This window comes from Nicotiana tomentosiformis, chromosome 10, assembly GCF_000390325.3.
Source record: "Nicotiana tomentosiformis chromosome 10, ASM39032v3, whole genome shotgun sequence".
Lineage (NCBI taxonomy): Eukaryota > Viridiplantae > Streptophyta > Magnoliopsida > Solanales > Solanaceae > Nicotiana > Nicotiana tomentosiformis.
The window spans coordinates 57,422,867-57,439,065 of record NC_090821.1 but is presented as its reverse complement, the minus strand read 5'-3'; the positions used below and the strand labels follow the sequence as shown (position 1 = coordinate 57,439,065).

The following is a 16,199-nucleotide window of genomic DNA, read 5'->3' as shown; positions in this document are numbered from 1 at the left end:
GAAATGAGATTATTTAATTAATCGGAGTCGTCGCTTGGAATAATTTATGGTGTCCCAAGTCACCGATTTTTTTTTAAAATTCCAAATCGAGGAAAATTTGACTCTGTTTAAAGTCTGCGAAAACCAGAAGACCGGGTAAGGAATTCTGTTAACCCGAGAGAAGGTGTTAGGCATTTCCGAGTTTCGTGGTTTTAGCACGATCGCTCAACTGTAATAATTGGCCTAATTGTCTGATTTATTACATGTTTTAGAACCTATTGTGCATTACCACTTCTATATCGCTTTTAATGATTTTTAAACAATTATGGAGTTTGTTTAAGCAAGTCGCTGTGTCGCACACTTGTTATTCTTGTACACATCGCAAATCACGTCAGTAACCGTGATTCACAACATATTTATTTAAATTATTGAAGTTATGGTCGAGTCACGTGAAACGCAGACTCGAATTGGGGATTATGCATCATGACCATGCCACGGAAATCGTACCCATGACCACAATAATTTATTAATCACGTCTAAAGCAAGCTAAAGCTACGATGTTCATGAAACGTTTAATCCTAAATTTGAGGTCATTGTGCAGCTGATGGTTAAACAAAGGTATTATGGGTCATGTTTGATTTTTACCACTCGCGTAAACTTTCCATAGCAAAAGGTTAAGGAACGCTCGTCCAGAAGAGCACACACTCTTCTTCATCTTTCTATATGTTGCCTCACTGTAGCCATGTAATGATCCTTCATCATCCAATCCATTAACCCCCTAAGATACTTCAAAACAATTTGAAAATTACCACAAAAAAACTAGCTCCTAACCCAACAAAATCAGCCGTGAAACTAGCCTTTAACCACTTTCCAAACACCATTGTTTCAGCAAAAATAAGTAGCTGAAATGTCAGCTTTCTTCCATAAAAAATCAGCCCCAAAATCGACCTGAAATAAGCCACAAAAACAGCTTTGTTTTTAGTCTTAAATACACCCAAAATGCAGGGAAACAGCAGCTGAAAAGTGCTGCAAACTACACCGTGAAACAACACCAAAATAACACTAAAATTCTAGCCAAAGAACTCCACAGAAACAGATTGAAAATCTGCCCAACCACACCTCAAAACAGCCCTTCCGAAATATACTCAACTGTAGCGTTCAACATTTGGAAATTCTAACCAATTCAAAAATAAAAACGGATTCCATATTATCAAACAAAATGCGATTTATACACCATTCACCAATAAACACCAAAGCAGTAAAAGGTATAACCCAAAAGAACCGTAGCAGCACCTCTATATTCTTAACAAACATGAACAAAATGTAAAACGAGTTCAAACAAGCAATTTCGGTAGAACAACAGCAAGCAAGGAATTCAATCAGTTGTCAACATTTCAACAAAACATAATACAAGAAATTTGAGAACTGACCTAGCTGAACAGTGACATCACTAATAGATTGGCCAAATAAAGGCGAAATCCCAACCAAACAGAGTTCAACACTGCTTTAACAAGAAAAAACAGCAACTATAAAACCTCAAATATCCTTCGAACTCCTAGAATATGTATACCAGCCGAGTCTTTTGGAGGGGAGATCCGTCTATATCTCTTCTCCCCCTTTAGGGTTTGGGAAAATGAGTGTTTTAAAGAGGGGATCCGGTTAGGTCAGGCGGGTCATGAAAATTGGGCTTTTAAAGGGATGGACTTGACTAAACCAATTTGTGTGGCTAAACTATTATATATATTTTACTCACTAATTGACTAATGACCTAATTAATTAACTAGCTTAAGAATGTATTTTTTTTTTTTGGGTTTTAGATATTTAAATAATGCATTTAATAATGTAATTAAATTCTAAAAATTCAATTTAAAAACTAAAATACTATGAAATTAAGATTTGAATATTTTTATGATTTGTGATATTCCTAACATGCATAAACAATGCGAATAAATGCAAAACAAATAAAGAAAAACTTCTAAAATTCATAAATAATTAAAATTATTTTTTGGATTATTTTTTAGGAGTAATTTCATATGTGGGGCAAAAATCATGTGCTCACGGTAGCAGTACGTTATTTCGAACTTTTTGGATGATTTTGATGTAATGCTTTTATTTTATTTTCTTTTATTTTACCTAGAGAAATAATCACGAAGCAGAAATTGTAGAATTATTCAATTCAAACAGCATCTCCTTACAGATATTTTTTTGTAAAATCTAAAAATTGATAATTGCTCTAATTTTTCCTCTACCAGTTAATTGATTTTGAACTTGTTTATTCAAGTACACCCCTCTAAGCTTCGATACATAAAAATTTATCTAAACTTGACTTAGATCTATTTTTTATATTAAATATATACTACCAAGTCATTACATATTCCTCTTTGATTTGGTTTTCGAGCACCAGAGACATTGAATTATTCAAACGACTACTGCTAGCTGTTAAAAATATTCCCAAACTGATACCATCTGTATGCCTTTCTCGGTTATTTCTGAACCCTTTTTGTTTACTCATCATTTTGCTTGAGCTATAAATTTTAAAGTTTAATATTTTTCACATTTGTAGTGATTATGGATTTAAATAAACCTAGCTCTATAGTGCTAAATCCGCCCCTACGTGAGAGGTTACATGGCCGGGCAGAATGAAGGGCCGCGTGATAAAGTTCCATAAAAGAGCAAAAAGAAACTATAAGTATCAAAATATATATATATATATATATATATATATATATATATATATATACTCTTTTTGATAGGGAAATTAAATATTAGAAACACTGCATGTTTAGCTTATCTAACACTTTAAATGCTCTAAATCTCCATTACAGTAAAGATTTTCCCCCTTTAAGTTAAATTAGTTCAACTTCTTCCTATTCTATTATTTCGTTTACCTAATATATGTTTTACTAGATCATCACTTATAACATCAAACAGATCCATTACAGATAAAAAGTTTTTGCGAATATTAATAAAGGAGAAAAAATGGTTAATGATTAAGTAGATATAAATTCTTAAGAAATCAAAAATTACAAAATTTTGTCTGATATAAGAAAAAGGAATAACTTGTGATGATTTTATTGTTCTGTAGATACTATTTAGGGATAAAATTGGTTTAATGAATAGCCAAAAATGGTGCATAATTTAGTAGTACATATTAATTCTTTGATAAAGAAAGTTATAAAAAATATATCTGAAATGGGAAAAAGAAAAACGTTTGGTTAATTTCATGTGATTGACCTTTTTCCACTATAATATCACATTAAAAACACAAAATTATTTTGTCATATTAATATAACCGAATTATGATTGAAGTACTAAGAAAATATAAATGACCATAAGATCAAATTTTCCGGATTTTCGAAAACGACAAAAAACAAAAATTCAAACCTGAATTATGACACGTCAAAAGGGCAAAAAAAAAAAGAAAGAGAGACGTCACTCGCTACATTATTACTTTGCTACTTTATTATAAATACAACTAGTTAGAGATAGCACGGGCCCAATAACACTGTGCTTAATGCACAAGATTTTCAAAAACAATATGAGGTCACCCAAATAGTGGTCCATCCAATTGCTTAAATTAAAAATAGCGATTGATGTATAATATATACCTAATTTATATATTATATGTGTATAATTATATATTTAATGTAGGTAGAATATATAATTTACTCATCAATCTTGTAGCGAAATCCCTGTTACACACCTCCCCTTCACGGGAAACCTTTTACACACTCAACCTTTCAAAAGTGTGTCTAAGACACACTACTTTTGACCAGATAGCACTTGCGTGTTTACACACATAAAAAAAAGCGTGAAACCTGTAAAAAATCCCATTTTTTGTCTCCCTTCCCCACAACAACCCCTCCCCCTCCCTCTGGTCTTCTTCCTTAGACCACCCTCCCCCCGTCTTCTTCCCCAAATAGAATTTTTGAAAGAACATAAAATTTTATATCTAAAATTGAGCGATTTTTGTTGGTTTATTGTCTAAATATTGTGAAAATCATTTATTTGTGATAGATTTAAAAGCTTTAACAATAGTACTGAAGGTTTGGTAAAAAAAATCTAGAATCCACCATTGTTGGGGTATCGAAAAAAGCTTGTAAATTCAATTGGGTCTTGTTGATTATTGGGTTGTTGAACTCAATTTGTTACTCGATTATTTTCGGTTAGTTGTTTAGATAGTGTGGTTGAATTTTAGTGTTGTTGGAAACTTTTTCACAAATAACTATGGTGACAGCAACAATGGTGCTTAAGATATAAAATGGGAAGATGGGTTTTAATTGTAATTTCTAATATATTTTTTTCCCCTTTTAAGGTTAATGACACGTGTCACGACCCTATTAGGGTGTGACTTTCACTTTATTTGAAAAATTGGTCAAGCACAAAAGTGGTGTGTCTTAGACGCACTTCTGAAAGATTGAGTGTGTAAAAGGTTTTCCGTGAATGAGAGGTGTGTACAAGGGATTTCGCTGCAAGGTCGATGGGTAAACTATGTATTTTGCCTTTAATATATAATTTATGTATATGGCTAAAAAAAGTAAACAATAAATATGATCGGTTTTTTGTGTAAAGATCCCTATTTATAAATTTGAGCTATTGTTCCAATATATTATAAATTTTGGGTCTACATCTGTCATTGCTATTATCATAAGTATGTGTTGTGATCTACGTCTTGCGGCGATACTATTATAAATTTTCTTTGGGAACTATAAACTGTGGTATACATTTTTTAATACTACTGTAAATTTTCTTTGGCAATTATTTAACTGCTATAAAAAATTTCAAGAGCAATTTTGTAGACATCAAAATTTTAACGGATCGGCCTAAATCCTAAATTCAAGATACTACAAGATGACTATTGATATTCTAGGAGTCTATTAGGGTTGCTTAGAAGCTACTCTACCAAAACCCTAGCTTGGAGGCTGCTCTACCTCAACCCTAGGTCGCTCCTATAAAAAGGGTTACATATTCCCTTAAAGAATATCTCGAAAAAGGGAGATCATCTGAGCAATTTCATAAACTCCCGAAATATGCACAAAGAGATCAAATATACGATCATGTTAAATATGTCTTGCTCAAAATTTTAGCAACATTCAAGAACTAAATAGAGTATTGTTACATGCTTCTTGATCATCAAATACATCAAGAAGATGCATATCATACTACGTTCGAGAAATACGCCGCTAAGGCCCTCTAATTACGAATAACAAATAAGAGGAAATAATCAAGGGATAAACAGAGTTGTAACCTACAATGTTTATCAATAAAATCCTTTTTTCTTTATAGTTGTTTGTGACTACAGTTTTATTTTTCTGCATAAAATTTATTGCAAACAAATTGGCATGCCCAGTGGGACCAATTCTGCCTTTCATTTCTTCCTCCTGCAAATCGAAAACTACAAGTTTCAAAATTATCTGTTGCGATAATTGAGTACTTCAAGTCTCGTCTTCAAGTTTCGGCAAGCCTACATCCCGACAAACCTTAAAGTACGGGGCATTGTAGGCATCAAAATTTTAACGGATCAGCCTAAATCCTAAATTCAAGATACTACAAGACGACTATTGATATTCTAGGAGTCTATTGGGGTTGCTTAGAGGCTACTCTACCAAAACCCTAGCTTGGAGGCTACTCTACCTCAACCCTAGGTCGCTCATATAAAAATGGTTACATATTCCCTTAAAAAATATCTCGAAAAAGGAGATCATGTGAGCAATTTTATAAACTTTCGAAATATGCACAAAGAGATCAAATATACGATCATGTCAAATATGTCTTGCTCAAAGTTTTAGCAACATTCAAGAATCAAATGGAGTGTTGTTACATGCTTCTTGATCATCAAATACATCAAGAAGATGCATATCATCCTACGTTCGAGAAATACGCCGCTAAGGCCCTCGAATTACGGATAACAAATCAGAGAAAATAATCAAGGGATAAACAGAGTTGTAACCTGCAATGTTTATCAATAAAATTCTTTTTTCTTTATAGTTGTTTGTGACTGCAGTTTTATTTTTCTGCATAAAATTTATTGCAAACAAATTTTTCGGAGTATAATTAAATAATTTTAATATTGATGTCTTGGTCTGTTTAACTTTAACTACCAAATAGAGAAATATTAATTTCGAACAAAAATAGTGGTGTATGCACAAAAATGAAAGCGTGAGATTTGAAAATATAATTTGTTGTTGGAATGCATACATTTTAGTTTGAGAAATTACATTAATCAAAAAGAAAATTGGAAAAAAATTTGATTGTACGCATAATTGATGCCCGGTAGTACTCGACAAAATGACAGAGTTAACTGACTTTTTTACTTTTAATTATCATAAATTTGGTGAGGTCAATAGAATATTGGTCAAACTAAGGTACATAAGTTTTGGTAGATAGTTTTAATATTTTCACTTTTTCTTTTATTATTCCTTGAATATGAGCCACAAAAAAGAAGTTGAAACTTGCAAATTGTCTCTAGGCGTATTTTTTGATTCTTTCTTTCATTCATCAGGGACTGAAGGAAAATTAAAAGAGAAAGTAACAATTCTTAAACATGCATTTTTGGCCAAGTAACAGTTCTTATACAAGCATCTTTTGCCCCTAGGCGTTGCTCTTTTCTAGTTATATTGTGAAGTAGTAATTTTAATATAAATTTATGGCAAGCTAAAATTATCGGAATGTTAAGTTGCAAGTTAGCGTTTATTTATTTCAAAAATCATGCAGGGATTACTTCTAACCCTATTGTTTATATAAATAATAATGTTATCACTTGCCTTTTAAGTTCATACATTAATTTATGTAGTATATTAAAAATTTGGATTTAACTTGTTGACATTCGTAACTTTTCATTGTTTTAAGTGAATTGCCTTTAGAACTTTGAGCAAAAAAATTTAATTCAGTTATGTCACAACCCGAAATTTTCACCTTCGGGACGTGATGACGCTAACATTTCATTTGCTAGCCAAGCCAATGTTAGAATAATCTTAACTATTTTAAAACAAATTCAAATTAAATGGATGTCAATTACTGAAATAAAGTGCGGAAGACCATAACAACCGAATCACCCAAATACATCCCCGAATCTGGTGTCACAAGTGCACGAGCTACTAGAATAATACAAATAAAGGTCCGAATAAAATTCAAGCTGTTTGAAAGATAATGCACAACTACGATAAAGTAGAAGGGGACTCGAGAACTGCGGACGATGTGCAGTTATACCTCAAGTCTCCTCCTGGTAGTTGAGTCTGAGCAAGTCTATGGTTCGTCACTGGGACCAACTCCAAAATCTGCACGAGAAGTGTAGAGTGTAGTATGAGTACAACCGACCCCATGTACTCTGTAAGTGTCGAGCCTAACTTCGACGAAGTAGTGACAAGGCTATGACAAGACACATACATATACAACCCGTGCAAGTATATACATATACAAAGCAATATTGAACACAATAATTAACACATTTTTACACATTTGGGAGGGAACATGTGAAGGGAAACAATATAAAAATTTCAGCTAGAGAAGTGTCACGAAGCAGCCAAATAATTCACCAACAACAAAAGAGGCAGCTGAAATAATAAAATGGCACGACACCACCCTTCGTGCTTTTACTCTCATCCTTCCCATGAAACGATAAATAAATAATATGAATGACACGGCATCACCCTTCGTGCTTTAACACTCTTTCTTGCTACAATATGATGAATAAATAATTTACATGACACATCATCACCCTTCGTGCTTTAACTCTCTTCCTCACTTTATAAATCAATAATTAATAATGTGAAAATGGCACGACATCGCCCTTCGTACTTTTACACTCTTCCTCACCATGATAATAATAATATAAATAGTATAAATGGCACGACATCACCCTTTGTGCTTTTACATTTTTCCTTACCATGAAAATGATAATATAAATTCGAAAGAGTATTTAAAAGCGTAGATCTATACTTATCAATCAATTCAATACCAAAATATCGAACTCACCTTCCAAAATATTCAACAATAATTTCATGAAATTGATCAAATAAACAATAATAAGCTTAAGCAGAAATATCTTAATTAAATAGGTAATTATTCAAAATGAACAAATTCCACCCGCATGCTTTGACTCAACCACAACGCATAAGTACTCGTTAGCTCACATATACGTTGTACCCGCACATTAAATTGCGTAACAAATAGACAAACAAGTCCTACTCCCTCAAGTCAAGGTTAACCAGGACACTTACCTCGATTTGCAACCAACTCAAGATTCCAATAAACCTTTGCCTCGCGAATTGGTGTCTGAATGCCTTGAATCTAGTCACAAGCAATTCAATATACTCAACACGAATTATAGAAACCAATTCTATATGAAAATACAAAATTTTCCAATTAAAATTCGAAATTCAATTCAAAAATCAACAGTGGGGCCCATGTCTCGAAACCCGACAAAAGTTTCAAAATGTGAACGCTCATTCAACTACGAGTCCAACCATACAATTTTTACAAATTCCGACACCAACTCGACCATCAAATCCTCAAATCATATTTTCAAATCTCTAGGCCCAAATCCTCGAATTTCACCTCGAAAACACGTAATCTAGTCGGAATACTCAATGATAATTTAATATTATTGACTAACAAGGATCATAAGTGACTTACCTCAAGTTTTTCTGTGAATTCCCTCTGAAACATCGCCCCAAACCGTGCTTGAAATGTCCAAAATGAGAAAAATGTCGGAACCCCTCTGTTTTTAATATTGCAAGTGTTTCCGCATCTGCGATGCACTTGACTGCATCCGCGGTCTCGCATATGCGTGGATTGCCTCCGCTTCTGTGACATCTCACGTTTCTGCAGACAAAAGTTCACTTTTGTGGACTCGTTTCTGCGAAGAGGTTGGCCGCTTCTGCGAAGCAGCTCGCCCCTCCGCGTTCCGCTTCTGCGATCAACAAGCCGCTTCTGCGGTTTCGTAGATGCGGCAAAAGCTCTGCACCTACGCACACTGCCCAGCCCCTCGCCAGGCCGCTTCTGCGGTAGAAATTCCGCAGGTGCGATTGCACCAGAAGGTCAAAATTCCAGATTTTCCTTAAGTCCCAATTTTGATCCGTTAACCATCCGGAATCCACCCGAGGCCCACGGGACCTTTACCAATTATACCAACAAGTCCTAAAATATCGTACAGACCTACTCGGGGTCTCAAATCACATCGTATTATGTCAAAACTACAATTCGCACCTCGATTCGAACTTAATGAATTTATGAAAATTTCAAATTCTAAAACTCGCACCGAAACACGTCAAAACAGTCCGGAATGACCTAAAATTTTGCCTGTAAGTCCCAAATGACATAACAGAGCTATTCCTACTTTCGGAATCAAAATCCGAGCCTGATATCAATAAAAGTCAATTTGTGGTCAAACTTTGAAATCTTTAAGCTTTCAAACTTCTAATTTCAATAAATGGCGATAACTCGAGCTAGGGACCTCCAAATTGAATTTCGGACACACGCCTAAATTCCAAATTACGATACAGACCTATCAAGATCGTCAAAATATCGATCTGGGTCCGTTTGCTCAAAATATTACCCGAAGTTAACTTAAGTGAGTTTTAAAGCACTATTTCATATTCTTATCAATTTTTCACATAAACGTTTTCCGAAAAAATATACGAACTGCGCACGCAAGTCAAGGAATACTAAATGGTGCTATTCGAGGTCTCGGAGCATAGAATTGAAGGTTAAATTTAAAGATGACCTATCGGGTCATCATATTCTCCACCTCTAAAACAAACGTTTATCCTCGAACGGAATTAGAAAAAGTACCTGGGCTGGTGAAAAGGTGTGGATATCTACTCTTCATGTCTGACTCGGACTCCCAGGTAGATGCTTCAACCGGCTGACCTTTCCATTGTACTCGAACTGATGGATAACTCTTAAACCTCAGATGTCGGACGTGCCGGGCTAGAATAACTACCGGCTCTTCCTCATAAGTCAAATCTTTGTCTAATTGGACTGAGCTAAAATCTAACACATAGGATGGATCACCATGATATTTCCGGAGCATAGACACATGAAACACCGGATGAACTGCTGATAAACTAGGTGGTAGTGCAAGCATGTAGGCTACTTCACCCACCCTTTCAAGAGTTTCCAAGGGTCCGATATACCTAGGGTTCAACTTCCCCTTCTTTCCGAACCTCATTACACCCTTCATAGGTGAAACCCGGAGCAATACTCTTTCTCCAACCATGAATGCAACATCATGAACTTTACAGTTAGCATAGCGTTTTTGCCTAGACTGAGCTATGCGAAGTCGATCATGAATAATCTTGACCTTATCCAATGCATCCTGTACCAAATCGGTACCCAACAACCGAGCCTCTCCCGGTTCAAACAATGCCAACTGCCGAACGACATCGCCTCCCATATAATGCTTCATATGGAGCCATCTGAATGCTTGACTAGTAGTTGTTATTATAGGCAAACTCCGCAAGCGGCAAGAATCGATCCCAAGAACCTCCGAAATCCATAACACAAGCGCGAAGCATATCTTCCAATATTTGAATAGTGCACTCGGATTGTCCGTCCGTCTGAGGATGAAATGTTGTACACAACTCAACCCGCGTGCCTAACTCACGCTGTACAACCCTCAAGAAGTGCGAGGTGAACTGTGTACCTCGATTAGAAATGATTGACACGGGCACACCGTGAAGGCAAACAATCTCGCGGATGTAAATCTCTGCTAACCGCTTTGAAGAATAGGTAACTGCTACTGGAATGAAATGTGTTGACTTGGTCAACCTGTCCACAATGACCCATGCTACGTCGAACTTTCTCTAAGTCTGTGGAAGCCCCACAACAAAATCCATAGTGATATGCTCCCACTTCCACTCAGGAATTTCTAACTTCTGAAGCAAGCCACCAGGTCTCTGATGCTCGTACTTGACTTGCTGACAATTTAAACACTGAGCTAGATATGCAACTATATCCTTCTTCATTCTCCTCTACCAATAATGTTGCCGCAAATCTTGATACATTTTGGCGGCACCCGGATGATAGAATACCGGGAACTGTGTGCCTCTTCAAGAATTAATTCACGAAGCCCATCCACATTAGACACACAAATACGACCCTACATCCTAGAACTCCATCTTCTTCCACAACAACCTGTTTGGCACCACCGTGCCGCACCGTGTACTTAAGGATAAGCAAATGAGAATCATCATACTGTCGCTCTCAGATGCACTCATACAAGGAAAATCGAGCGACCGTGCATGCTAGAACCCAACTGAACTCTGAAACATCTAACCTTATGAACTGTTTGGCCAAAGTCTAAATATCTGCTGCTAATGGCCTTTCACCAGTCAGAATATACGCAAGGCTGGCCATACTCACAACCTTTCTACTCAAAGCATCGGCAACCACATTGGCCTTTCCAGGGTGATACAAAATGGTGATATCATAGTTTTTCAACAGCTCCAACCATCTTCTCTGCTTCAAATTGAGATCTTTTTGTTTGAGCAGATATTGTAGACTACGATGATTAGTGAATACCTCACACGAGATACCGTAAAAGTAATGCCTCCAAATCTTCAGCGTATGAACAATGGCTACCAATTCTAGGTCATGAACATGATAATTCTTCTCATGAACTTTCGACTGTCGCGACACATATGCAATCACCCAGCCATCTTGCATTAATACTGCACCAAGACCAACACGAGATACATCACAATACATCATGTAAGATCTTGAACATGTGGGCAACACCAACACTGGCGTCGTAGTCAAAGCAGTCTTGAGCTTCTGAAAGCTCAACTCACACTCGTCTGACAATCTGAATAGGGCACCCTTCTGGGTCAATTTGGTCAGTGGGGCTGCTATGAACGAAAACCCCTCCACGAATCGACGGTAATAACCCGCCAAACCCAGGAAACTCCAGATCTCTGTAGCTGAAGTAGGTCTAGGCTAATTCCAAACTGCCTCAAACTTCTTAGGATCCACTTTTATGCCTTCTGCCGATACAACATGCCCAAAAAGGCAACCGAGTTTAACCAAATTCACATTTTGAAAATTTGGCATATAAATGATTATTTTTCAAAGTCTGAAGCACAATCCGAAGATGCTGCTCATGCTCCTCTTGGCTGCTGGAGTAAATCAAGCTATCATCAATGAATACAACCATAAAAGAATCCAAATAGGGCTTGGATACCTCGTTCATCAAATCCATAAGTGCTGCTGGGGCATTTGTCAGCCCAAATGACATCACTAAGAATTCGTAATGCCCATACCGAGTCCGAAAAGCTATCTTAGGGACATAAGATGCCCTAATCTTCAACTGATGGTAAACAAACCTCAAATTGATCTTTGAAAATACCTTAGCAACCCTGAAGCTAATCGATTAAGTCGTTAATTCTTGGAAATAGATATTTTTTCTTGATAGTTGCCTTGTTCAACTGCCGATAATCTATACACATACGCATTGAACCATATTTCTTCTTTACAAATAGCACTGGTGCACCCTAGGGTGAGACGCTAAGTCTAATGAATCCCTGATCAAGCAAGTCTTGTAACTGCACCTTCAATTCCTTTAGCTCCGGCGGGGCCATACGGTATGGTGGAAAAGAAATGGATTGGGTGCCCGGAGCCAAATCAATACAGAAGTCAATATCTCTGTCGGGTGGAATCCTCTGCAAATTTGCAGGAAATACATCTGGAAACTCACGAACAACTGGGACTGAATCCATAGAAGGAACATCCGCACTAAAATCGTGAATATGAGCCAAATAAGCTAGATAACCCTTCTCGACCATACGCCGAGCCTTCACATAAGAGATAACCATGTTGGTAGAATGGCCAGGAATACCTTTCCACTCTAATTGAGGCAAACCCGGTATGACTAGGGTCACCGATTTGGCGTGACAATCCAATATAACATGATATGGTGACAGACAATCCATACCTAAGATGACATCAAAACTTACCATATCAAGAAGTAGAAGATCCACGCTAGTCTCAAGACTCCCAATAGTAACCACACATAAACGATAGACATGGTATACCACAACAAAATCTCCCACCGGTATGGACACACAAAGAGAAACACTCAGAGAATCACGAGGCACAACCAGATATGAAGCCAAATAGGAGGACACATAGGAATGAGTAGATCCCGGATCAAATAGAACTGAAGCATTTCTATGGCAAACTGGAACAATACCTGTGATCACAACATCAGACGACTCAGCCTCAGGCCTAGCTGGAAAAGCGTAAAATCGGGGTTGGGCCCCACCACTCGGAGGTACATCTCTGGGACGGCCTCTAACTGGCTGACCTCCACCTCTAGCTATCTGACCCTTGCCCCTAACTGGCTGGGCGGGTGACGGAACAACTGGTGCTGGAATCATAGCACGAGAACTATGTTGCTGCATACTGCCCTGAGACCTGGGGCAAAATCTAGCAACGTGCTTAAGGTCCTCACAAGTATAACAAGCCCTCAGCTGTTGTGACTGCTGACCCTCGGACTAGCCATGTCGACCTGGATAGCCACTCTGATGACTCTAGATCGGAGGTGCACTAATAGGAGCTGGTGGTGCACTGTAAGCTAACTGGTTAGGATGAGACACAATAGGACCACGACTCCCTGAAGCACAATGAGATGTCTGGAGTGCTGACTGAAATGGCCTAGGAGGATGTCCTCTACCAAAATTACCCATGCTTCCAGAAGAGGCACCATTGAACCCACCGAACTGACGAGGTCTCTTATTAGATACTTGTCCCCTTTCCTGAGCAAGAACCATCTCTATTCGTCTAGCAACATTTGCAGCCGCATGAACGGAAATATCACTTCCAGTCTCCTTGGTCATCTGAAGCCTGATAAGGTAAGTGAGTCCCTTAATGAATCTCCTTACCCTCTCCCTCTCAGTAGGGAGTAAGATAGTAGCATGGCAGGCTAGATCAACAAAATGGGTCACGTACTGAGTAACAGTCATAATGCCCTGTTGGAGATGCTCAAACTGCCTGCGGTAATCCTCTCTCAGTTTGACAGGGAGGTACTTTTCTAGAAATAGCTGAGAGAACTGATCCCAGGTAAGTGCAGGCAACTCAACTGGTCTGGTCAATATATAATCTCTCCACCACCTCTTGGCGGAACCCGTCATCTGAAACAAAGTAAAATCCACCTCATTGGTCTCGACTATACTCGTGTTCCGCAATACCTCATGGCAGCGGTCAATATAATCCTATGGGTCCTCAGAAGGTGCAACACTGAAGTGAACTGGAAAGAGTTTAGTAAACTTGTCCAACCTCAATAAAGCCTCAGAAGACATGGCATGCCTATCACTGGCCTATGCCGCAACTACCGGCTGAATTATCCCAACTGGCGGGGCTGCTGGAGCCTGATACTGGGGAGCCATCTGTTCCGAAGTGGGAGTAGTGGGAGTCTGCGCTCCTCCCCCAGCATGTGAGACTGCTGGTGCTACTGGAAATATACCATTCCGGGCCACACCCTCCATAATACTCACCAAACAGACTAGAGCGTCCTGAAGCACGGGAGTAGGTATGAATCTTTCTGGGACCTGAACTGGTCCAACAGGTATAGTCTGAGCTAGAACCTCCGCCTCCAAATCCACCTGAGGTTCTACAATAGGTGTTGCTGCTCGAGCTCTAGACTGAGCTCTACCTCTGCCTCTACCCCTGGTCATAGTTGCCACCGAGGGATCTGGATCCTGTCCGGCGGACGATCTAGTACGTGTTCTCGCTATCTGCGAGAGAACAAGAATAAAATGGTTCAATCATCGTTGATAGAATAAAATCGCACGACATAATAAGAAAGAAGTGATATTATTCCTACACTTCATAGCCTTTAGAAGATAAGTACAGACATCTCTGTACCGATCCTTCAGACTCTACTAAGCTTGCTCGTGACTCGTGATACCTAAGTAACCTTGTTCTCTGATACCAACTTGTCACGACTCGAAATTTCCACCTTCGGGACGTGATGGCGCCTAACATTTTACTTGCTAGGCAAGCCAACGTAAGAATAATCTTAACTATTTTAAAACAAATTCAAATTAAATGGATGTCAATTACTGAAATAAAGTGCGGAAAACCATAACAACCGAATCATCCAAATACATCCTCGAATCTGGTGTCACAAGTGCACAAGCTACTAGAATAATACAAATAAAGGTCTGAATAAAATTCAAGTTGTTTGAAAGATAATACACAACTATGATAAAGTAGAAGGGGACTCCAGAAATGCGGACGTTGTGCAGTTATACCTCAAGTCTCCTCCGGGTAGTTGAGTCCGAGCAAGTCTATGGTACGCCGTTGGGACCAACTCCAAAAACTGCACGAGAAGTGTAGAGTGTAGTATGAGTACAACCGACTCCATGTACTCCGTAAATATTGAGCCTATAACAAGACACATACGTATACAACCTGTGCAAGTATATACATATACGAAGCAATATTGAACATAGTAATTAACAAATTTTTACATATTTGGGAGGAAACATGAGAAGGGAAGCAATATAAAAATTTCAGCCAGGGAAATGTCACGTAGCAGCCAAATAATTCACCAATAACAAAAATAGGTAGCTGAAATAATAAAATGGCACGACACCACCCTTCGTACTTTTACTCTCACCCTTCCCATGAAATGTAAAATAAATAACATGAATGGCACGACATCACCCTTCGTGCTTTAACGCTCTTTCTTGCTACAATATGATGAATAAATAATTTAAATTGCACAGCATCACTTTTCGTGCTTTAACTCTCTTCCTCACTTTATAAATCAATAATTAATAATGTAAAAATGGCACGACATCACCCTTCGTGCTTTTACATTCTTCCTCATCATAAAAATAATAATATAAATAGTATAAATGGCACATCATCACCCTTCGTACTTTTACACTCTTCCTTACCTTGAAAATGATAATATAAATTCAAAAGAGTATTTAAATGCGTGGATCTATACTTATCAATCAATTCAATACCAGAATACTGAACTCACCTTCCAAAATATTCAACAATAATTACATTAGCAATAATTTCATGAAATTGATCAAATAAATAATAATAAACTTAAGCAAGAATATCTTAATTAAATAGGCAATTATTCAAAATGAACAAATTCCACCCACATGCTTTGACTCAACCACAACGCATAAGTACTCGTCAGCTCAGATATACATTGTACCCGCACATTAAATCACGTAGCAAATAGACAAACAAGTCCTACT

General features: G+C 37.6%; 1 protein-coding gene and 1 long non-coding RNA gene across 2 annotated transcripts; both read right to left on the bottom strand.

Moving 5' to 3' along the window:
- Positions 1-480: 480 nt before the first annotated feature.
- Positions 481-1,596, bottom strand: LOC104115709 (uncharacterized). The gene is made up of 2 exons (XR_690675.4): positions 1,410-1,596; positions 481-927 (listed from the first exon to the last, which is right to left on the bottom strand). It is a non-coding gene; the product is annotated as an uncharacterized lncRNA (long non-coding RNA).
- A 10,874-nt stretch (positions 1,597-12,470) lies between these two features.
- Positions 12,471-13,379, bottom strand: LOC138900227 (uncharacterized). Its single transcript, XM_070186947.1, has 2 exons — positions 13,283-13,379; positions 12,471-12,910 (listed from the first exon to the last, which is right to left on the bottom strand). Exons 1-2 carry the CDS (start codon positions 13,377-13,379, stop codon positions 12,471-12,473), a joined length of 537 nt encoding a protein of 178 aa, XP_070043048.1.
- Positions 13,380-16,199: the final 2,820 nt, after the last annotated feature.